Below are 22,424 nucleotides of genomic sequence, written 5' to 3'. Positions count from 1 at the left end.
CACCTGGGGTCACACTCATAAAGGTGTTTGACTCCTACCCAGAACTCTCTCCACAGCCACCAGAGGGCGTGAGTACCCCTCATTCAGCACAGTGGGCCAAGTGACCTGAAATCTGACCCCTTGCTGGCTGCTACCTCAGGGTCATACATTGTTGCTGGATCAAACTCCAGCACTTCTGGGTTGTTTCTTCAGTTTAATTTGGCTTTTAAGATAATCTGGTCATATTTTGCTTGTGATCTGGGCTAAGGCCCTCTGTGGGCGGCACCTATTACGTCTCCAGTCTATACTAAGATCAGAATAAGGATCCCCTAGCACAAGGTCACAGAATTCAAATCGGCGGGCTGTCTCTGAGCTGGGAAAATGGCTCAGAGGGTGAAGTGTTCACTGTGTGTGCATGAGGGTCTGATCCCCAGAATCCACGTAAAAGCCAGGCATGGCAGCATGTATCCCTCTGCCCAGGGCTGGGGATCTGGGGGTCCTCTGACCAATGGGGCTGAAATGAAGAGCTCCAGGCTCAGCGAGAGACCCTGCCTCACAAAATAAGATGGAAAGTGATGGAGGAATACGACTGAAGCTGACCGCTGACTTACATACACACACGCACACATACACACACACACATACACACACATACGCACACACACACATGCACACACACGCACACGCACACACATGTATGCGCACACACAGGGACAGAGACCAACAGAGAGAACATTCTGGATATAGATACATACAATGTAGTCCCAGAAATTTGGAGGATTGAGAATTCAAGGGCTATATAATGAGACCCTGTTTCAAATTAATTACATCTTTAAATTTTTTATTTATTTTTGTTTTATGTGCATTGGTATTTTGGCTGCATGCATGTCTGTTTAAGGGGGTCATATCCCCTAGAACTGGATTTGTGAGCTGCCATGGTGGTGCTGGGAATTGAATCTGAGTCCTCTGGAAGAGCAGTCAGTGCTCTTAACTGCTGAGCCATCTCTCCAACCCTGAGATTTGATCCTTCATTGAATTCAGAAATCTAGATGTTAGAAACCTTCTCATCTTAAAATGTTGGCAACTTGTTCAGGAATTGCAGAAGATGCTTGCAGCTCTCACCGGCTACTCTGATGTTAGGAAAGATGAAATCAAAAAGCACAAAGGAGGGGCCGCAGCAGGGGACTGAGCCAGGCTAGGCGTGTTACCTGAGACCAGAGGAGGGCTGAGGCTGTAGATGGGGAGCAGGTGAGGAGCTGGTGACCTTTGGCGTTGGCGGCCAAGCATCCTGTCTCCTTCCAGATCTCTCCCAGACAGAGGACAGCCTGCAGGAGTCTTTACGGAGTCTAAATGTCTCAGAGAGGTGAGCTGCTAGTCGGGGACCCGCACTGACTGGAGAAACAGAGCCTGGAGGTGACAGAGCTGAGTGACCGCACCCTCTCACCATGGGGAGGTCACAGCATTTCCAAGAGGTTGGGTCAGAGCAGAGAATCCCAGAACCCATGGCTTTTCTGACCTCTGCGCTCAGGTTGTGTCTGTCTGCCCACAGCAGTGTCCCTGTGAGGCGGAGACCAGCTCGCAAGATCCTGAGCCAGGTCACAGTGCTGGCATTCAAAGGGGATGCATTGCTGGAGCAGATAGGTGTCATTGGCGGGAACCTCACGGGTATCTTCATTCACCGAGTCACCCCTGGCTCTGCAGCTGATGAGATGGCCTTGCGTCCCGGCACCCAGATCATGATGGTGAGCCAGGCTTTCGGGCCAGGGTAGGGGTGAATGGTGGGAGACAACGGTCTTGGTTCTGTTCTGGGCTGACAGAAAGTGCTGCCCACATCTATTGATGAGGGTCATGGAAGGGAAACCCAGTCCCCTTCCCAAGCCTGGCAGTCCTGATACTGCAGAACCTGGAAACTCAGAGAAGGCCACGTAACTGTGTTGACTCTGACCAGGAACCTTGGTGTTGTCCTGAAGGTGAAATTCGGGGGCTTTGTGCCTGTTATACAAGTGATCTAGCCCTGAGCTGCACCCCAGCATTGGCCAGGCTTGAGAAAGCCTTCCAGTAGGTAGGATTTTGACTGTGGTCTCTCTTTAACTATATGATCTCATTGTCACTTTGTATAAGTACATGATATAAAATTCACCCTTTTAACTACTGAGCTTCATTGCAAAATGTCCAAATCTAGACAGAGCGGAAATATACATCTAAAACATAAATTAGTCTTATTAAGTGAATACATGGGTGGGGTGATGGAGGAGTGTCTATGTGTTAATTTCATTATTAATAAAGATACTGCCATGGCCCTTTAAGAGAACAGAAAATTAGGTAGGCAGAGTAGACAGAACAGAATTCTGGGAAAGATTTGGGGAGACGCTTCAGGCACTCGCCATAGTGAGTCTCCATGCTTCTCCTCTCCGAGATGGACGCAGTTTAAGATCTCTCCTGGTAAGCCACACCTCGTGGTGCTACACAGATTACTAAATATGGGTTAAAGGAAGATGTGAGAATTAGCCAATAAGAGGCTGAAACTATGGGCCAGGCAGTATGATAAAAGATAAAATAGATCTAAATATTGTAACTGTAATTCTTGCTTGATAACTGTTTTGTTATATGTAATTTTACTATGTTAAAGTTAAAGCCTTTCTTTTTTGTTTAAACAGAAAAAGGGGAAATGATGGAGGAGTGTCTATGTGTTACTTTCATTATTAATAAAGATACTGCCTTGGCCCTTTAAGAGAACAGAAAATTAGGTAGGCAGAGTAGACAGAACAGAATGCTGGGTAGCAGGAGTGGGGAGACGCTTCAGGCAGTCGCCATAAGCAGTCAGTCTCCATGCTTCTCCTCTCTGAGATGGACGCAGGTTAAGACCTCTCCTGGTAAGCCACCCCTCGTGGTGCTATGCAGATCACTAATATGGGTTAAAGAAAGATATGAGAATCAACCAATAAGAAGCTACAGATAACGGGCCAGGCAGTATTTAAAAGAATACAGTTTCCGTGTAATTATTTCGGGTGTAAAGCTAGCCGGCGGCCGGGTGGCGGGACGCAGCCCCGCCGCTTCCTTCTACAGTGGGGAAGGGTGATTTTGATGTGGTCTGACAACACAGTTTTTTTCAATTATGTGTGTACTTTGTGCATGCATGTTTGCATGTATGATATTGTAAATGATGTGTGTATGAGTGTGAGTGCACAAATGCACGGACCACATGTGGCGGTCAGAGGACAGCTTTGGGAGTCGTGGTCTCTTCCACCTTGCTTTGACACAGGCCCTCTCTTTTCACAGGGACATTTATTTAGCTAGGTGTGATGGCTGTCGCCTTTAATCACCATACTTGGAGGACAAAGGCAGGTGGATCTCTGTGAATGGGAGGCTAGCCTGGTCTACAAACTGAGACTCTGGCTCAAACAAACAAGACACATTTATCTAACTATCATCTGTCTGTCTGTCTGTCTGTCTGTCTGTCTGTCTGTCTTTGTGTCATAGAACATGTGTAGGTCAAAGGGCAGCTTGTTGGAATTGGTTCTCTCCTTCCGCCGTGTGGGTTCCAGGGATTGAATTCGGGTTTTCAGTCTTTGGTGATGGGTGGCTTCACCTGCTGAGCCATCGAGGCCATGCCTAGGGTTTCTCTTCTCCTCCTCCTTCCAGGGTCTACGGTGTGTGTGTGTGTGTGTGTGTGTGTGTGTGTGTGTGTGTGTGTGTGTTGTTTAGTTTTTGAGACGGGGTCTCACTGTGTAGCCCTGGCTCTCCTAGAACTCACTATGTAGACCAGACTGGCCTCAAACTCACAGAGAGCTGCCTGCACGTGCTGGAATTAAAGGCGTGCACCAACCACCTTACCTGGATCTTCTATCTTATGTCTGCCTCTTAAAGCACCTACTCCAGGCTCTCTGGTGCAAGAGTCTCTAAGATCCTGGGTCCTTCCTTTTCCCCCACCTCACATCACACTGTAAGAGTGCTGACGTTGCAAATTGCCGCCAGGCGTGCACAGATTCCCAGGGCTGAACTCAGCCGCCAGGCTTGCACAGATTCCCAGGGCTGAACTCAGCCGTCAGGCGTGCACAGATTCCCAGGGCTGAACTCAGCCGCCAGGCTTGCACAGATTCCCAGGGCTGAACTCAGCCGTCAGGCGTGCACAGATTCCCAGGGCTGAACTCAGCCGCCAGGCTTGCACAGATTCCCAGGGTTGAACTCAGCCGTCAGGCGTGCACAGATTCCCAGGGCTGAACCCAGCCATCAGGCGTGCACAGCAAATGTCTTTACCCACGGAGTTGTCTCCCGGGCCCCAAAGCCGAAGTGTTCAACTTTAAGCCTTTTAAATGATTTTTTACATTATTTTTTAATTATGCGTATGGGCGTTTTGCTGGCATGTATGACAATGTGTCACGTGTATGTCTGATACCCATGGAAGCAGAAGAGGGCACCGGATGCCCTGAGACTGGAGTTGCAGACAGTTGTGAGCTACCACGTGGGTGCTGGCACGGAACCTCGTCCTCTGGAAGAGCAGCCAGTGCTCTTAAACACTGAGCCGTCTCTCCAGCCCCTGCTTTTAATTACTTGTATGAATGTGAGAGGGGAATGTCACATGAGTACAGGTGCCTGCAGGGGCCACAGCTGGACATCAGATCCTCTGGAGCTGGAGTCACAGACAGTTGTGAATTACCGTGTGGGTGCTGGGAACTGAGTCTGGGTCCTCTGTAGAACCAACAAGTGCTCTTAACCACTGAGCCAAATTTCCAACCCCCATCTTTAAGCATTCTAAAAATATCAACAAACGTGCCAGATGGGTTTGACCCCATCGCTGGGGCTCACCTGTTGGCCCCAATGAGAGAAGGTGGGAGTGGGCGTTCCCCTTTAGAACAGGGTGTCCACAGTGAAGCAAGAGCCCCCCATTCCTGAAGAACCCACACTTGCCTCACACAAGGTCATCTCCTGTCCCCTTACAAACATATATGTAGAGTCAACTAAGTCCTAAGATGGACAGCTGTCAAGGAACCAGTCACGTTGTGGACGTCCTCTGTGGCATTTGAGAGACAGTCATATCATCCCGGGGCAACTCTGAACTGACAGTCCTAAGATGTATCATAATATATACATACAGTAACACAGAAACACCTATCTCCCTATACTTAACCATATGAACAAGGGAGGCATCAGGGAAGCCCCACCAGACAGGGCTTCACGATGGGGAGGTACGGGTGGGGCACTCTGGCACTGAGTTGGTGAGGATCGTGATGCCACCTAACAGCCCCATGACACAGAAGAGTTGGGTCCCAAACATACAGAAGCCTGATCTAGAATGATCCAGAATGTTCTGGAACGTCCTGAGATCTACTTTTGCCAGCAGAAAGGGGTTATGACATAGAGACTATCTTCAACAGTGAAAAAGTCGTCGATGGACGATTTTTCAGGCTGGGACTGTGTATGATGCACACGTGTGCAGCCCAATGCTGTAACAAGGCTATCCACAAACACAGCTCGTGACAAGGGATTCTGATAGGCCATGATAGGCCAAGGTGGGTGGGTGGCTCCATTCCCACCCCATCTCAGCTGCCACACTGTCTTGGTGAGAAGTCCACCTTCATGTTTGCCCTCAGGTGGATTATAAGCCGACGGAGCCATCACTAAGAGCCACTCTGGAGAACGCGACTCTGGAGCAGGCTGTGGGGCTTCTCAGGAGGGTAAACGGTTCCTGCTACCTGACTGTGAAGATCAACACTGAAGGTACAGGCACCGCCCCACACTCGCTCAGGTCTCTGGGCCCCTCCTGTGACCCCAAGCCCTGTGACTGTTTGCACATCCAGAACCTATGACTATCAAGAGCCAAGGCAGTTCAGCCAGGCTCACCCTGCATCCCCCAGGCTCCAGGGAACTGGAAACTTCTCTCCATCCTGCTGGGCCCAGCACCAAAGTGGCTTTCATGACTTTCTCTCCTACTTTCATTCTAGAACCTTCCTCGTGTAAGTTCCCTGGTGTAGGATCATCAGTCACTCATGTCTTTTTATCAGGTTACAAGAACCTAATTCAGGACCTAGATGCCAAAGTGGTGACTTCTGGGGATTCTTTCTACATCCGGGTCAACCTGGCCATGCAGAGGAAGGGAGGGGGAACGCTACACGCACACTGCAATGATATCCTGCACATCACTGACACCATGTTCCAAGGCCAAAGCTGCTGGCATGCCCATCACGTGAACCCCTACACCATGAAAGACACGGAGCCTGGCACCATCCCCAACTATTCACAGTGAGTAGCTGCCACTGGTTCTCCATGTCCCCACAGACGTTCCAAGGACAACACCTGCTTGTCCCAGCTCCATGCTGAGGTCCCTCCTGCCCAGGAGGAAGCACAGACCTTCCGGAATTTTCCCTGCCCTATAGCAGAGCATTGACCCAAGAATAGAGTGGAGGAAAGGTTAACATGTAAACGTGGGGGTCCCCTAGTGGTGGGTACCCTCTCTGTTATGCACCCTGGTTGCTCATTAGCTCCCGTGGGGAGGGACCAGTGTGGGACAATTCAATTAGCATGTCACTTCCAAAGGCCCGGTCTCTGAGCCCTGGGGTGCAGCATTCCTGTCCCCAGCCTGTGTACCGATCACACTTGGCCTTGAGACTGCTCAGTCAGGCTGCCAGAGCTTCTTTTCCTCCACCTGCCCAGGGCTCAGCAGCAGCTCCTGGCCCTCATCCAGGACATGACTCAACGGTGCACGGTTCCTCGCAAGGTGAGGCTCCGGTGGAAGAGCATGCCCCTCCCCCCCATGGGCTGGATGGGAGTGGATGCCGTGGAATCCTATGTGGTTGTGTGGACCACTGAGCTGAGCGGGGCAGTATCTGCACCCTGGGTACCCACCAAGCCCTCAGAGGCCATGTGAACACGCCTGTCTCCACTCTCAAAGCAGCTCTTGCTCTTCCTCACTCTCCTGGTCCCTTGTCACCGACTCACCTCCCTGTTCTTGTTTCCTCTGAGGTCGGGCATCTTGTCCTCTTGGGACACAGAGCACCTTTCTCTCTGAGCACCCACCTGTCCCTGAGCAAGGTGCTAGGACGTTCCTGCCTAGAGCACGGCCATGCTAAGTCGGGAGGGGGCCTGCTCTTCTCTCTGCCCCTTGCACCCCTTCCTGCAGAGCCCTGTTGCCTGAGGCCCCTCCCCTGCCTCCCACCCCCTGGTGTGTGGTTTGGGAAGCCTGGTTGCTCCATGGCACAGCCTGGTTGTTCAGAAGCTGTTCTGGATTTGCTTATGGGGCAGGCTGCCAAGATAGGGAGGGGGTGCCAGGCCCCTAGCCCAGTATTGATGGCTGAGCCTTGTGCCTCTCCTATCTCCCCATTCTTCCTGTGACAGCCTTCCGGAGGACCTCAGAAGTTAGTAAGAATTGTCAGTGTGGACAAAGCCAGAGTCAGTCTTCTGTCTCCGACCTGTGACCAAGGCCAGCCTGCTTCGGGCAGGGAGGAAGGTGAGACCTGGCCGATTGGCATGGGGACCATGTGGGCACCGGGGTCACTCCTGGGCAGTACAATCAAGGTGGTGTCTCTCATGCCAGGGGCTGTTATTTGTTTATTTATTTATTCTTATGTATGGACGTTTTGCCTGCAAGTATTTATAGGCACTATGTCATGTAGTACCTCTGGAGGCCAGAAGAGGGCATCAGATTCCCTTGGGACTTGAGTGGCCCTTGAGTCAACCATTTGTTAACTCTTCAAGAGCAGCCAGTGCTCCTAACAACTGAACCATCTCTCCAACATCCACCCCACCCCAGGCTGTTTTTTATGGATCATGATGTCTACATGCCTTTTTAGACAGCAACTAAGAAACATATTTGATGTCCTTTAAATAGCCATGTCTCCCTCTGAGACCTGACCCAGTGAAACTATACAAAAGCTACCAGCATACATACAGGTAAAACACTCATACACATAAAATAAAAACAAATTAAAACATAAGACAGATGTTGAAGACAAGAGCAGCATAACTAATCCAGGAGAGAAGCAGAGGGTCCAGGGGGAAGGAGGCTGAGGACCCTGTGGCCGAGGGGCAGGGCTGAGAGCAAGGCAGGACTGATTTGGTGGGGAAAGGGAGAAAAGGATGTGAGGAGAGGGAGGGCCACGGTGAGAGACAGGGCTCCGCTACAGCCTTCCTTCAGGAGGAACCAGGCTTCTGCTACCGTCAGAGGCTCATCCTGAAGAGCTGCGAGCTCTGTGGCCTGCTGTGCCGGCATACAGACAGCATGCACAGTTAGCGGCACTGAAGCAGTGGATGCCCTGTATCAGTCCCTCCCCAGGGAGAGGGGCAGGGACACAGGTGGGCGGAGCTCATATCCTCTCCTCCATAGGTGGCTCCAGCGAGTGCTTCTGGGCCGAGAGCTGCTTCACCCTGGCCCCATACACCCTGGTGCACCCCCACAGGCCTGCCCGGCCCCGGCCTGTGCTCTTCGTGCCCAGAGTAGTTGGGAAGATCCTGAGCAAAAAGCTCTGCCTCCTCCAAGGCTTTAAGCAGTGTCCTGCAGGTACGTGCTCCTTGGTCAAGTGGCCAGAAGCGGTCGGTCCTGGGGTAGCGGTGAGCAGTTTCCATGATATCAGAACAGAGGGCCACGTTGGGACATTGAGAGGTGGTGATTGTATCACAGATCCCTGGATGTCTGCCCTCAGGGTCTCAGCAGAGCCTGCTCTCTCTGGGGAGCTGCAGGTGTGGGTCCTTCCTGGCTCTTCCAATACCTTAGGGGTGCATGAGGTCCCCACTCCCATGTTGGCTTTGGTCATTGCTGATCTTTTTCCTTCTATGTGTCCTTGTCTACAAATGGCCTTCTTAGGGTCCATTATCACCCAGAATTGTCTCATGTAAAACCCTTTTTCCTTCTATGTGTCCTTGTCTACACATGGCCTTCTTAGGGTCCATTATCACCCAGAATTGTCTCACCCTATTTCCAAAGGAAGTTGGTTCGTGCTGGGTTCTGATGGACATTAGTGGGGTGGGTCATTATTTCTCCCTTTAACACAGTTACGCTGAAAACAGGATGTACATAGCAGGGTCATATGACTGGAGGGTTCTGTCAATTCGCTACCAGCCACCAGGCAGCTTCACAGAAAGTGCTTTCTGATTCCCAGACTCTCGGGCTCAGGAAAGGCTGATTGACAGGGGTGGGTCACCCTGTGGGGTGACAGGGTCCATGCTACCCACCTGACTTCCAGAGGAGACAAGGAAGCAAACACCATCAAGGAGGCTCCTCCACTGGACACCTTCAGCCTCCATGGGAAAGTGGGAGAAACTGAGCCCTAGAGGCCCGGAGAGTCCATGAGTTTTTCTAGAAATGGTCACCTGGGTGCAGCTGGTACAGGCCAGTGGGAGGAAGGTACACAGACTGCGGGCTCTACGCATGCCCAGAGGGGGTGATACTGGGGGATGAAGAACCAGCCAGCAGGGGATGAAGGAAGGGAGGCAGGAGCTGGAGGCAGCGAGGTGGTCCAGCTAGCCAGCCAGCATATGCAAAGGCCAGGAGCACGAGGACACTGGGCTAGAGTCACTGCTCCGATGGCCAAGGGGCGTGGAGGCCAGATGTCCAGCTCTATAAAAAACCCTGACTGTTTTTAAAGAGGGAGCCTCACTGAGGCTTGATCTTTGGACACCTTTCTTGAAAGTCCTGAAGTCTTGGCCAGGGTTTGGGAATGGCCTCAACTCCTGGACCATGGGGGCCAGGGTTCCCAGCAATGTTGCAGTGGTAGGAGGGAGGGAGACTCCTGAGATGCGTACAGCTGGGGTGCCTGGACAGACAGACTTAGGCTAGGAAGAGGGCAGGGCCGTGAGAGCTGCTTAGGAGGTCCAGAATGGGTTCTCCACCTCAGAAGAGGCCATCTGAGGCTGCCTGGAATTCTCTATTGTGTGGCTGTCCTGGGCACTCTAGGATACTTGACAAAATACCACACACACACACACACACACACACACACACACACAATGAAAAATTGCCCAAAACACTGCCCAGTATCCCTGGGACCAGGACCATACTGGGTGGAAATGGTGATTTGAAGGACTGGTGGGAATCTTCAGTGTTAGGAGTTGGATCCATCTGTAAATTTGGAGCTTGCGAAGTGATGCTGAGCATTGTCCGTCTGTCTGTCTGCCTGCCTCCATCTATCCTTCCCCCAAACCTCACCTGCCCCAGCGTTCACACATGCCATGCTGCTGGCTCAGGACTTCTGGTAGGAGGCAGGGTAGGTTCCCACATGGCTGCTGTGGGAAGCTTTTCCTGAATGTGGTGGGGGACCTCCAGTGTGCGGCTCCCTCAGGATCCCAGTGTGTGATCGCCCCATCTAATGTCACCACCAGAGTACTTGAGCCAGGAGGAGTATGTCACCTGGAGCCAGAGAGGGGATATCATCCAGGAAGGAGAGTCGATAGGGGACCAGCATTGGGTCACCCGTCATGCTGTGGAGTCCCTCATGAATACGGTAGGGAAAGGGTTAAGAAGCTACTCTGGGGTGGCAGGCTTCCAAGACTAGGGGAGGAATTTGGGGATTCACTTGTGAGGCCCTAGATACTCAGCTTCATGCTCTATGGAGGGGGACGAACACAGAAAGACCCAACCCTGTTTCCATCATCCATTGATGATGTTGGCCCACCACTGGGTTTGCCTCAGTCTCCTTATTTGGAATGTTTAATAGATGTTTGTTAATAAATGGAATAAGACTGTCACATTTCACAGCTCACAATGAACTGTCAAGTTCATACTTACACAAGGAGCAGGAAACACAACACACAGACAGACACACACACACACACCATGGAGAGTGACAGCTGGCATAGTCTGATATTCTTTTATGTGCATTGGTGTTTTGTATATGTATCTATGTGAGGATGTCAGATCCCTGGAATTAGAGCCACCATGTGGGTGCTGGGAATTGAACTCAGGACCTCTGGAAGATCAGCCAGTGATCTTAAGTGCTGAACCATCTCCCCAACCCCTGCACTGTCTAATTCTTAAGGTTTTCACACCATCCAAAACCTATTTAAGTGCCAAAAGCTTGCAATGCCAGATTTTCCCAGAGTCAAATAAAAAAGACATCACCTTTAAGATCTACAGCAGACACCCTGATGGGTGCCAAGCTCGTCTCCTCCATTCAGGTCTCTTCTACACAGCCCTGTGCCCTGCGGCATGGGGCTACTCCCGCTTCCTCCCAGACCCAAGGTCCATGAGCTGAATTTGCTTTTCTATGCCCTCCCAAAGAGCACCCATGCCCTGCTGGATGTCCGGCTGGACAGTGTCCGTGTCCTGCACAAGATGGACATTTTCCCCATCATCATCCATGTTTCTGTCAATGAGAAGACAGCAAAGAAACTCAGGTAGGTGCTTGTTGAGGGCTGGGCAGTGGCGCTGGGCAGCAGGGTCTCAGCAGATGCCTAAGCTGTGGAAAAGCTTGGCGTGTGCCTCTGGAACACAGTAGAGCTCTTTCTATCCCAGCCCATAGCTGTGTTCCCACAGCCTCTGGCCAGAGGTCCAACTTCAGAACCTGTGCATCCCCTGCCCCACTAGAATGAAGCTGCACAGTGCCTGGATCCCCCTGCCCCCTCATCACTTGGTATCTGACGGGGACAAACAAATCCTGCTGCCCATTTGCTCAGGAAGTGTGATGTGCTCCGCACACCCACTGGTGGATGCCACTTGCAGCCAAGTCCTGGTATCTTTATGAACTTCCCTGGGTAGGACTCCATACTTGTTCCTAAAGGCATTTTGATGCACACCGAGTCCTCTACAGACTCTGTCCTGGACCCCGGCAGTGCTCTGTACTGAAAAGTCTCATTGTGTACTCTCCTGGCTACCTTGCTGTCCTCATGCTGACCGCCTGTGCTTTTCAGGAAGGGCCTGCAGCGGCTTGGCACCTCGGAGGAGCAGTTCCTCGAGGCGGCCCGGCAGGAGGAGGGGGAACTGGACAGAGTGCCCTGTCTGTACAGCAGCCTGGCCTCTGACAGCTGGAGTGACCTGGACAGTCTTCTCGGCTGTGTGCGCCTGGCCATTGCAGATGAGCAGAAGAGAGTCGTGTGGACAGAGCAGAGCCCCTGCTGAAGCCCGGACCTGGCTTGGGACTGTGGTGGCCTCCATGTGTCTGTCGGTGCTGTCAGCAAACAACCCCACTTCCTTCTCTGGCTGGGGTCTGACCTCACGAGCTCACAGCTGTCAGGGGATAAATGATGCAGCCACCGTCACACAGCACAGCCTGGGCTGATGGAGGACTAGAGAACATTCTGCCATGTGGGGTCCTTCCTGAGACCTGCTCAGGGCCAGTGCCCTAACCTCCTGTGATAATGGGAATAGCCTTGTGGGGACTGTCCCCTCCTTTTACATTTCCGATGTCAAAGGATCCTGCAAACTCTCTGGAGGAGTCATCCCTGCCCAGGGCAGGGCACAGACCCCGGAGCACTGAGGGCATGGCTGGCACGTCAGGACTGCTAACAGACACACGCTGCCACAGACACCTGCAAATGAAGTTGCCATGGCAGACAGACCTGAGTGGCTCTTTGTCTCAAGGCCTCCTGCCCACCCCAAACACCAGGCTGCTTTGGTAGATGTCCTGGACAGAGCCAGTGGACTCTTCCTGAGCAAAGAACTGATTCTCAAACTGACATTGCCCTCTGATCCTTCTTGGAGTTCATTATATGCCGCTTGGGTGAAGCTGCCATCCAGCTATAAATGCGTCATTTAGAGAGGATATTTGAGTCTCAGTGTCTAATCTAATGTGCTACTATGAAGTTGTGTGAACTATTGTACTATTGTACAAAGCTTTCCCAATGCAAGGGCCCATGGCTCTCCCCACCTCCCAGAATGGAGTTGATAGGGGCAGTGGGGGCAGACCTGATAGAGGAGTGGTGGGGGCAGACCCTGTCCTTCTAGGTTTGCAGGCTGTGCTTCTGACCCTTGGCACGTGAAAGTGAAGGGAAAGCCCGGGGCTTTGTATGAATGAAGGGCAAGAGAGGGTACGCTGTCACACCTTGTCCTCAGTCACCCTCAGAAAGGACAAGCTGAGCCCAGGAACACCACAGAATCAAACTCATCACCTCTGAGAACCAGTGAGATTTCTGACCAAGCTTGTACTTGACGAGGGTAGAATGAAGGCAAAAGCAAGCCCAGGGCCTCTTAAGGCTTCCTCTACACCAAGGTTGGTTGCAGTAGTCAGTGTGGTTTACCCACTGACCACGTGGCACACAGAAGCCCTGTGCTCCTATTAGAATGAAGGACTTGAAAATATCCACGGGTTCCAGAAACCAGAGGGCTTCGAAACCCCAGACCTTACCCCTTTATCTGCAGGTCAACTTGGGATTCTGCACACCCAAGTTTGCCCTAGAACTCCTGGGTCAGTCCATGCAGATGTGAGGACAGCAGTGTACTGATGTGGTGTCAACATGGGGAGTGCATGCCTGAGTTCCTCTCCAGGAGGCAGGAGTGGCATCCCACATTATAGGGGCCCCTTCTCAGAAGGGTATTTAGAGAGTGGGGCTGTTGGCACTGACTCCATTGGTCCCTCCCTTTGTGTCTGAGTAGAGGCAGGCTGGCAGCTGCCCCAGGGACCGTCAGAGTTCATTGTGAAGAGGTCGGCACTGCGGAGTGAGCTTTTCCTCCAGGATCCCGTCAGGGGCACACACCCAGGGGTCATGTGTCTCCCACTGCCATTTAGTCAGCTGGGCTTTCAGCATCTCCAGCACTTGAGAGAAGTGTGGGTCAGCGGCCAGGTTCTGTGTCTCTTGAGGGTCCCGGCTGACATCGTAGAGTTCCCAGCGGTCTCGGTAGTAGTAATGGTGTAGATCTTTGTACCAGTCCGTGGACTGACCAGCTGTGGTTCGGTTCAAGAGGTCCTGGAAGGTCGGCGAGACATAGAAATCTTGGTCGATGGGAAATGGCATCTTGAAGCTGAGGTTGTGAATGAGGCGGAAGTTCTGGTGGTGTACCGAGCGCATGGGGTAGAACATGGTGACCTCATGGTGGCTCTGGCTGCCGAAGACGGTGGCCCAAAGGGGCTCTGCTTCCAGCACTGGCAGGAGGGATCGGCCTGTGAGCTGGATCGTCTTTGAGCCAAAGATGGCATAGCTGGGATATGGAATGGAGAACCAGTCCAGGATGGTGGGGGTAAGGTCTGCAAAGAAATAGCCCTTAGCAGGGTCCCTGAGGGACACAGAGCCCTTCGGAAGGGGTGAGCCTCTCTGGAAATCCCACGGGCACCCTGTGTGATCAGATCACCAGCGGGGAGGAACAACACTGGACTGCACCTCTCGACATCGGTCACCTCTGGCCTGCAGAGCCATTAATGGTGTAACCAGAGATTCTGGCTTGCTGAGAACTAGGGCCCTTCTAAAATCCTATGGAACAGACCCCTGGGTAGGGAGAGCTCAACTACTAACTCTGGGTAGGTCACAGGGTTCCCTCTCTCATGGTTTGGGGCCACACAGAGAGGTAGGTGCAAGCTGGAGCGAGCCTGTCTCATAACCCCTGAGAAGAACACAGGCTCTTCCAAGCAACCGTCTGGGCGCGGAAAGCTGACAGGGGCTGCTTAACTCAGCCCCTCTATTTCCCACACCTGCCGGCTTGTTTGCTCATTCACGGCACGGGTTAGATAACCTTGAGAACCAGTCCCTCAGAGCTGAGTCATGAGAGACTGTAGATCCTGAGAAAAGGGGAGATACCACGCTGGTTCTCCAGTAGGCAACCCACCACCCACTAGTACCACCTGGGACCCCACCAGACATTCAGGGGTCATGGCATGACAGGAACAGGCCTCCCGGGTGACTTCTTCTCATGTAATAGAGGAGGCTGTCTCTTCCTTGCCCAGCTGGAGGAGCACTACCTAGGTCAGGGGAGGACTCCAGCATCTGACCCATGCCAGTCCCACTGAAGTCTGGCTTCACCTAATCCCTCCTATGAGACAGACAGCCATACCTAGGAGGCTCACGTAGGCCTCGCTGACCTGGCCCCAGCGTTGTGGGTGCTCTGGGGATGACAGCAACAGAGGTTCGGCTGTACCCGGCCAGTAAAGGTTGGTCCTGCCACTGGGGAACGGGATCCCATTGTCAGATGTGAAGATGATGAGGGTGTCATTCAGCATGCCGGCACCTCTCAGCTCCTGCAGCACCAGCCCTACCCCTGAGGAGGGGGGAGGGGAAGGCTCAGGTACATGTATGTGTTCATTCATCCCTGGGTTCTGTTACTTTCTGGCCCTGAAACATGCTTTTGTCCTTTCCACAAGCCCACCTCTGTCCAACACCACACAGCTCCTGAACTTGAGCAGGGTCACATGGCTTCCATGGACCGCTCATCCCTTAGGAAAGCTGTCACACTAGGCAGCTGCTACTGCCCCAAGACGGCTTCTTGTTTTAGAATCTTGTGTCCGTCCGGTGGAGCCTGAAGACAGAACACCCAGGGCCATTCTAACAGCCTCAGTAGGAACATGATCCCAGGACTAGTTCCTGCAGGACTTGAATCCCCACTCTAGATGTCATCAGAAATCTGTGACTGTGACGAGATGTAAGTTAAGGATTGGAAGAGAAACATTATCCTCAGGTCCCCAGGTATGCGCTTCTCAGTGAAGCCAGGAACAATGAGTCACTTCTGTAATCCCACACTAGATAGGCAGAGGCAGGAAAATTGGGAATTCAGAGACAACTTGGGCTACCTAACAAGTTCCAGGCTAACCTGAGCTATAGCAAGACTCTGTCTCAGAAGACAGCACCAGGGAGATGGCAAACCAGCTGAAGAGCTTGCCACGCATGAGTTGGGATCACATCTCAGATCCCAGAAACCCACGTAATTGCCAGGTAAGTGAGAGAGCCTGCCAGGAATTCCAGCCACGGAAGGTAGAAATGGGATCCCCAGAGCAAGCTGGCTCACAAGACCAGCCGGGTCAGCAAACTCTAGGTTTGACTGGCAGATCCTGTCTCAGTAAATAAGGTAAAAGAGAATGAGGACAATTCCTAACATCAGCTTCAGGCCTCCACATGCACACACACATCTGTAAACCTTACACACGTGAAAACACACACACATATGGAAAATAAAGAAAAACTTGTCATTAAATAAAAAGGGATATGGCTGGAGAGATGGCTCAGTGGTTAAGAGCACCGGCTGCCCTTCCAGAGGACCTGGGTTTGACTCCCGGCACCACACAGAAGCTCACAGCCGTCTGTAACTCCATTCCAGGGATCTGATGCCCTTTATAGACCTTGGTGGGCACTGCATGCATGTGATGCAAATCACACACACAGTGAAATAAAAGTAAGTATTGAAAAGGAAGAAGAGCTACAGTCAAAAGGGGAAAAGACGGACACACCACTAAGCAGGGACACACAGCTAAGCAGGGACACACCGCTAAGCAGGGACACACCGCTAAGGAGGTAGCTTGAAGCTGGAGCTGGAACCTGCAGCAGCCTGGCCACAAGCCAAGGGAAACTGAAGCCTCAGGCCTTCAACACTCACCAGGGCTCACACTGTGTTGCTTCTGGGACCCACTTGTGTTGGGCCTAGCCCAGCTGGGAGTTCCAGGGCTTGTGGTGGGAGAGATAGCTCATGTCACTAGAACCCACCTTGGTCCATCCGGCCGATGGTGGTGTACTGGGCAGCTAGGTCTGCGCGGGCTGCCGGTGTGTCTGGGACAAAGTAAGGCACCTGAGGCGGAAGGCAAGGGGAGGCGTCTGAGGCTGGACAGGGCATGGGGATATTTTTTACTGGGTGGAAGACAGGGTACAGTGCCCTCCCCCTGACTCTGCAGTGAACGGACTGGTCAAAACCAGCTTGATTCTATGCGCGCGCGCACACACACACACACACACACACACACACACACACACACACACTACTTCATCTTGGGGATCCAACGTTCTCTCTGCAGCCCACACAGAAGGACCTGGAGCCCACAGAGTCAAATCTCCTTCTACACATTGTGCCAGATCACGGGGGCAAGGGCTGCGCGCTCTAAGGAGGGTAGGGCCCTGGATTTGGGGAGGACGGGTTGGGTGTCTTGGAAGCATAGCAAGGGCCCCTCCTACCTTCACATCCTGGGGGTCGTAGGTCTGCGGCGTCCAGTCTGGAATGAGCCCCATGCCACTCTCCCCATTGCCAAACTTCTCACAGAAGGTTCCGTACTGGGGCTGGGAGTGCCCGCAGCGGTGGGGGTCATGGAAAGCCACATAGAGGAAGAAGGGCCTGGATGTGTGGAGGGGGTAAGTATGGGGAGGGGTCAAGGCCAGGACGCTATGTTGACCCTAAGAGGGCCAGTTCTTAGGAAGGCACACTTCGGCTTGGCTTACTCCTATAGGCAGGTCACCCTATCTCCTTCACTGCCTCAGTCTCCCTGTGCCCCTCTTCTGGGTATTTAAAATGTTTGCCTCGGCCCCTGCCACAGTCAGTCCACAGCTGTGGACCCAGGGATGAGAGCCTACGCCCACTGTTGAGGGGTCTGTTCTCCCTCCCCAGAGGGTCCCAGGACAGAACCCTCCATACCTGTCATCCTGACTCTGCAGGAACTTCCGGACTAGCTGCTTAATTCTAGTTATGTTTCGCCCCACCTGCAGCACAGAGCTGTTCTCCTCCGTGAACGCAAAGTCAAAGGGGTACACTGTCTCCGGACCCACATGCTTCTTCCCAATGATGCCTGAGGGAGGACCGGAGAAGATGTGTGTCCAGAGGGCAGTCTGTCCCTTATCCCGCCCAAGCCCTGAAAGTGTAGCTGCTGTGGACTTTGGCCCGGTCCTAAGAGTGACTCAGAGCCATGGACATCCCTCGCTAAGAAGCTAGGAACAGTCACAAAGCGGCCTGGCACCTGCATCCTGTCCTCGGGCCCATCCTCACCTGCGTGCCCGCTGGCCTGGCAAAGCAGCAGGTCACATAGGTTGAGAGTGACTTCAGCTTGGGCTGGGAGGGGTCAGAGAGGGACCACTCACCCGTATGGTGCCCTGCCCACGCCTCACCTGTGCGCACTCCAGCCTGGCGGAGCAGCAGCGGTAAGCTCTGCACCTTGTCGAAGGAGTTGAAATGATGTACATCCTGGTGCAGCCCATACATGCCATTCTGGTGCTGCAAACAGATGCCAGACACTGTAAGACTAGGCTCCACACCCCACAGCTCATCCCAGGAGCCTTCAGGACGCTGACCCGAAGGGAACTCCACCCTGTTCTTCTCCCTCCTGTGACAGGGACACCAGCAGGGAGGAAAGGACAAGCTGCACGCTGAGTTTGATGCAAGCCTGGGCCTCCCCTGTCTCGGAAAAGGCTGGGGTTGTGCGAGACGGCTCAGCTGGAAACGCCTGATGACGACCTGAGCTCGGTCCCTAAGACCCACACAGTGGGAGGAGAGAACCCACTCCCACAAGCTGTCTCTGCCCTCTAGAGACTTGCTCACACAAGATAAATTTTAAAACGCAATTCAAAACTTTAGACCAGAAAAACATACTGATGTGCGGTCTCTGCATGTACCCTACTGTCCTGGAACTCATTCTGTGGACCAGGCTTGGCATGAGTTCACGGAGATCCTCCTGCCTCTGTCTCCTGGTGTGCTAGGATTAAAGGAGTTTAAAATAGAGACCTTGGGAAAGAAGTAAGTCCTGGCGTGGACTACAAGGAGCAGGACCCTCAGGGATGCTGAGCTCAGTGTCACAGCTAGTCACAAAGGCAGACAGTGGTAAGGCCACTCGCAGGAGGGTCCTAGAGTCATCAGATGCAGGGACAGTGTGGAGCGGGGTCTGGCAGGAATGGGCAATCGTTCGCAAGGAGGATAGCTGGAGTAAATTCTAGAAACGAATGGTGGGGGTGGCTGCTGCCGTGTGATTGGGTTTCACACCACTGACCACGCACCGAAAAACTGTCGAGACAGCAGATTTTGTTTGTTTCATGCAGTACTTTACCATAACAACAAAAAGAGGAAGTGCCTTAACATCGTGTGGGAGGGCTTGACCTACCGCAGATCTGAGCGCATAGCTGGGGAGAAGGTGTGCAGGCTCTGGGCTAAGCACTGTACCCACAAGGCCATGCTTGGCCAACCCCCACAATGATCTGTGAGTGACATCTCACTGTGCCCTCCACGTCACAGACAAGGACACTACAGCACAGAGAGGGATGATGTCTGCTTGTGGCTACAGAGCGACAGAGCCACCAGAGCTGATAGGTGGTATAGCAGAGCCCTGGTCTGCACCGGAGACCTCTGGGCTGTATCTGCTCATCCTGAAGCACAGGAAACTGGGCAGCACCTCGGGCAGCAGGGCAGGGGAGGGGGTTCCCCTGGGCAGTCACCAGTCACCCACCCACCCTCACTCCATCCCGCTAGCCGCTCTCACCTGGGGCAGGCCGGTGAGAAGGCTGGCGCGGCTGGGGGAACAGCTGCTGACAGAGGTGAAGGCATTGCGGAAGATGAGGCTGTGGCGGGCCAGGGCATCCAGGTGAGGGGTGGCGATGGCACTATTGTTGTAGGCTCCACTTTCAAAGCCTCCGTCGTCCGCTGAGGAGCACAGAGCAGAGGGTGTGTTGGCTGGGGTCAGGAGGGGTGGTGTCGGGAGACCCAGGGTAGTGCTGCAAAGGCTTGGCCTTGTGATACTCGGGAGGGCAAGATGCTCCCAGAAAGCAGGGTACCCAAGGGAGAGTGATGCTAGGCCTGGTAATACAGGAACTTGTGAACAAGCAGAGAACACACAGGCAGGCAGGATCCCTGACTGGATGTATTATGAGGGAGAGATGGCACCATGGCTTACATGGAACCCAATTCTCGACACTCAGGTGGGGCTAATCAGATGGGCTAGTGGGAGAAGCACGACACCCCAACAAACTTGGTGTCCGTGTAGGCATGTTAGTAGGTGGTTGTAGGCAGACTGCTTGTTTGTTCCCGGTCGCCCAGATCCAAAATAATCACACAGAAACTGCATTAATTAAAACACTGCTTGGCCATTCATTTAGGTGTCTTGCTACCTCTAGCTCTTATATCTTAAATTAACCCATCTCTATTAATCTGTGCATCAAAACGAGATGGTGGCCTACCAGCAGGTTTCCAGCTGGTGGCCTGTATCTCCTCCAGCAACTACATGGCGTCTCTTTGACTCCACCTACTCTCTCCTCCTCTATCTGCTTGGAATTCCCGCCTTGCCCCGTTCTGCACTGCAATAGGCCCAAAGCAGCTTCTTTATCAACGAATGGTATTCACAACATCCAGAGGGGAGTCCCACATCAGGTGGTGGCCTGATGTAATCACTGCAGGCTACTGAGCTACCCTGGGCTCTGCAGACACTTCACAAGGTGACAGCCAGCCAGGAGAGCCGCGCCCAGGACACAGCTGAGGATGCGCACGCATGTGCGTGTGTGTGTGTGTGTGTGTGTGTGTGTGTGCTCGCGCACCACACCTCTGCCTCTCACTGAGACACAGTCCTCTTCCCCAGGGGCTGTAGTCCTGTGGACTGTTTCTCCCCTCCACCTACAGGAGGCACCTGAAGCCTAGAGAGCTGACAAGCCACACACACTGCTACCGCTGGGCAGTAGAAATGAGGACAGGCTGCCCAGGTCCTATAGCATTCCTCTGCGCTGCAGCAGAGGACATCAGGGGTACCCCAGAAGTAGCAGGGGTAACCCCAGGGCAACATGTCACCCACCAGTCTCAGAGGCGACACATTCTTTGAACAGAGGTGGATGGCTACCATCCTCCATCCTGAGGACCAACTGGGTAAGAACCAATGACAACTGAGCAAGTGGGAGGATGGGTGGGAGGATTGGTGGGAGGACAGGCAGGAGGCCGGGTGGGAGGACAAGAGGGAGGACAGGCAGGAGGCCGGGTGGGAGGAGACAGGCAGGAGGACTGGCGGGAGGACAAGAGGGAGGACAGGCAGGAGGCTGGGTGGGAGGACAGGCGGGAGGACTGGCGGGAGGACAGGCAGGAGGACCGGCAGGAGGACAAATGGCATACAGTTGTGTTTAGTGTGCCTTCTGCTGCAGGACAGGAAAGAATGCTGCGTCTGCCCACAGAGGTCTCAGCACCCACCAATGACCCTGATCTAGACTGAACTGTGTCCTTCCAAAACTCATGCTGTCATTCTCTCTAGCAGTTAAATGAAGACATGAAGGTGGGGTCCAACTCAGCAGGGCTGTGACATTTCTCTGTCATATTAGGAGATGCTTGTCATCTAAAAGCCAGGAAGCCCTCTGAAGAGCTGGCTCTCTGGTCCCAGTCTCTCCAGACTCTGGAACTGTTGGAAAATACATTTGTTTGTCAAAAACCTGACCTGTAGGTAGCTCTCTCTCTCTCTCTCTCTCTCTCTCTCTCTCTCTCTCTCTCTCCTTCTCTCCCTCCCTCCCTCTGTGTGTGTTAATCTTAATTTTATGCTTTGTGTATATTTTGCCTGCATGTATACACATATACCCTCAGACACCAAGTGTCAGACGCCTCAAAGCTGGAGTTACTGTGAGCTGTGAGCTGCCATGTAGGTGCTGGATACCGAACTGAGTCCTCTGGAAGAGCAGCCTCTTAACTACTGAGCCAGCTCTCCAGTCCCGAGTCTGTAGGGTTTGTGTTATTATAGCTATCCAAGCTGAGATAGGACCGAATCTCCTGAGCTACACAGCCTGGGCTCCAGAAGGCTCCGGGACCAATCCCTACCTGGGGTATGTGCAGCCTGAGCCGGCTTCATTAGTGCCCTCCCCCCCCCCCCCCCCCCGCCCCGTGGAGATGTGACCCGTAGTGGTGCTGACACAGCACTGTTTATGTTACAATTACCCAACTGCCCTGTCCAGACACCACAGAGTTTATCAGAAAGAGTGGGTCTGGCCCGGGGCCAGACCTCAGAAGGATCGGGCTGTCACAAGCCAGGCACTGATCACTCAAACAGGAAGTCTCGTGAATGCTGGGGGAATTTGGGGTTCCTAAGAGGAGCTGAGGGAGTTTGTGTGGGCCGCGGAGGGCTGTATCTTTGGGCCAGTGGTGGAGAGCAGTTGAACTGGGACACCCTGCAACTCGAGTGCCAGTCTCTCTTTTAGAACTTTCTCAGCGGTCTGTGAACCCCCTAGCTCTGCAAGACCGCTCAGCCTAAGTAGCTGGGCTCCACGGGGTTTCCCTGGCTGCTCCGACTACAGATGTGGGAGTGCTGGGCCAGACGGGGCAGGGCAGAAGCGGGAGGGCCAGCCGCACGTAGTGACAACTAGGAAGAATCCCGCATCATGGATGGCAGGGGGCTGCAAGGGAACTGGCGGAGCACCAGAGTCAGCACGGGCCACAAGACGGGAGGAGCAGAGTGGCCGCTTCTGGAGGCAGCAGCAAGCGGCCGTGGACGGCCAGCCAGGGGCGGCGACACTCACCAACCATCAGCAGCACATTGCGCGAGTGCACGCTGCAGAGTCCCAATAGCAAAAACACCACGCAGCAGGACAGTCCCTCGGTGTGCATGGCGGCGGCCGCCGGGGTGAGCGGTTCCGGTCCGGTCCCTCCCCACGGTCACGTGCACGCTCGGCCCCGC

The 22,424-nt window shown here is 53.4% G+C and overlaps 2 protein-coding genes across 2 annotated transcripts in view; one reads left to right on the top strand and one right to left on the bottom strand.

Annotated features, from left to right (window-relative positions):
- Card14 (caspase recruitment domain family member 14) overlaps positions 1-12,670 on the top strand; it is a 31,756-nt gene extending 19,086 nt beyond the window's left edge. The window contains exons 12-21 of the mRNA XM_038326294.1: positions 1,282-1,342; positions 1,529-1,721; positions 5,571-5,697; positions 5,982-6,219; positions 6,631-6,694; positions 7,312-7,423; positions 8,300-8,473; positions 10,291-10,412; positions 11,189-11,304; positions 11,818-12,670. Of these exons, the coding sequence (XP_038182222.1) occupies positions 1,282-1,342; positions 1,529-1,721; positions 5,571-5,697; positions 5,982-6,219; positions 6,631-6,694; positions 7,312-7,423; positions 8,300-8,473; positions 10,291-10,412; positions 11,189-11,304; positions 11,818-12,025 (1,415 nt within the window). The 3' untranslated portion in view covers positions 12,026-12,670. The remainder of the gene's footprint in view (positions 1-1,281; positions 1,343-1,528; positions 1,722-5,570; positions 5,698-5,981; positions 6,220-6,630; positions 6,695-7,311; positions 7,424-8,299; positions 8,474-10,290; positions 10,413-11,188; positions 11,305-11,817) is intronic.
- A 357-nt stretch (positions 12,671-13,027) lies between these two features.
- Positions 13,028-22,388, bottom strand: Sgsh (N-sulfoglucosamine sulfohydrolase). Its single transcript, XM_038326295.1, has 8 exons — positions 22,267-22,388; positions 19,272-19,432; positions 17,911-18,016; positions 17,444-17,594; positions 16,990-17,146; positions 16,528-16,609; positions 14,888-15,091; positions 13,028-14,087 (listed from the first exon to the last, which is right to left on the bottom strand). Exons 1-8 carry the CDS (start codon positions 22,352-22,354, stop codon positions 13,528-13,530), a joined length of 1,509 nt encoding a protein of 502 aa, XP_038182223.1. The 5' UTR covers positions 22,355-22,388; the 3' UTR covers positions 13,028-13,527.
- Between the last annotated feature and the right edge of the window lie 36 nt (positions 22,389-22,424).

This window comes from Arvicola amphibius, chromosome 4, assembly GCF_903992535.2.
Source record: "Arvicola amphibius chromosome 4, mArvAmp1.2, whole genome shotgun sequence".
Lineage (NCBI taxonomy): Eukaryota > Metazoa > Chordata > Mammalia > Rodentia > Cricetidae > Arvicola > Arvicola amphibius.
The sequence above is the reverse complement of the archived record's forward strand: the minus strand, read 5'-3'. Positions and strand labels throughout refer to the sequence as shown.

Coding starts and splice junctions, on each gene's coding strand:
- Sgsh (XM_038326295.1), bottom strand. CDS start 22,354: ATGCACACCGAGGGACTGTCCTGCTGCGTGGTGTTTTTGCTATTGGGA. Junction 15,092..16,527: donor CATCGGCCGGATGGACCAAG/GTGGGTTCTAGT, acceptor CCCCCTCCTCAG/GGGTAGGGCTGGTGCTGCAG. Junction 14,088..14,887: donor GGCCTACGTGAGCCTCCTAG/GTATGGCTGTCT, acceptor ATTTCTTTGCAG/ACCTTACCCCCACCATCCTG.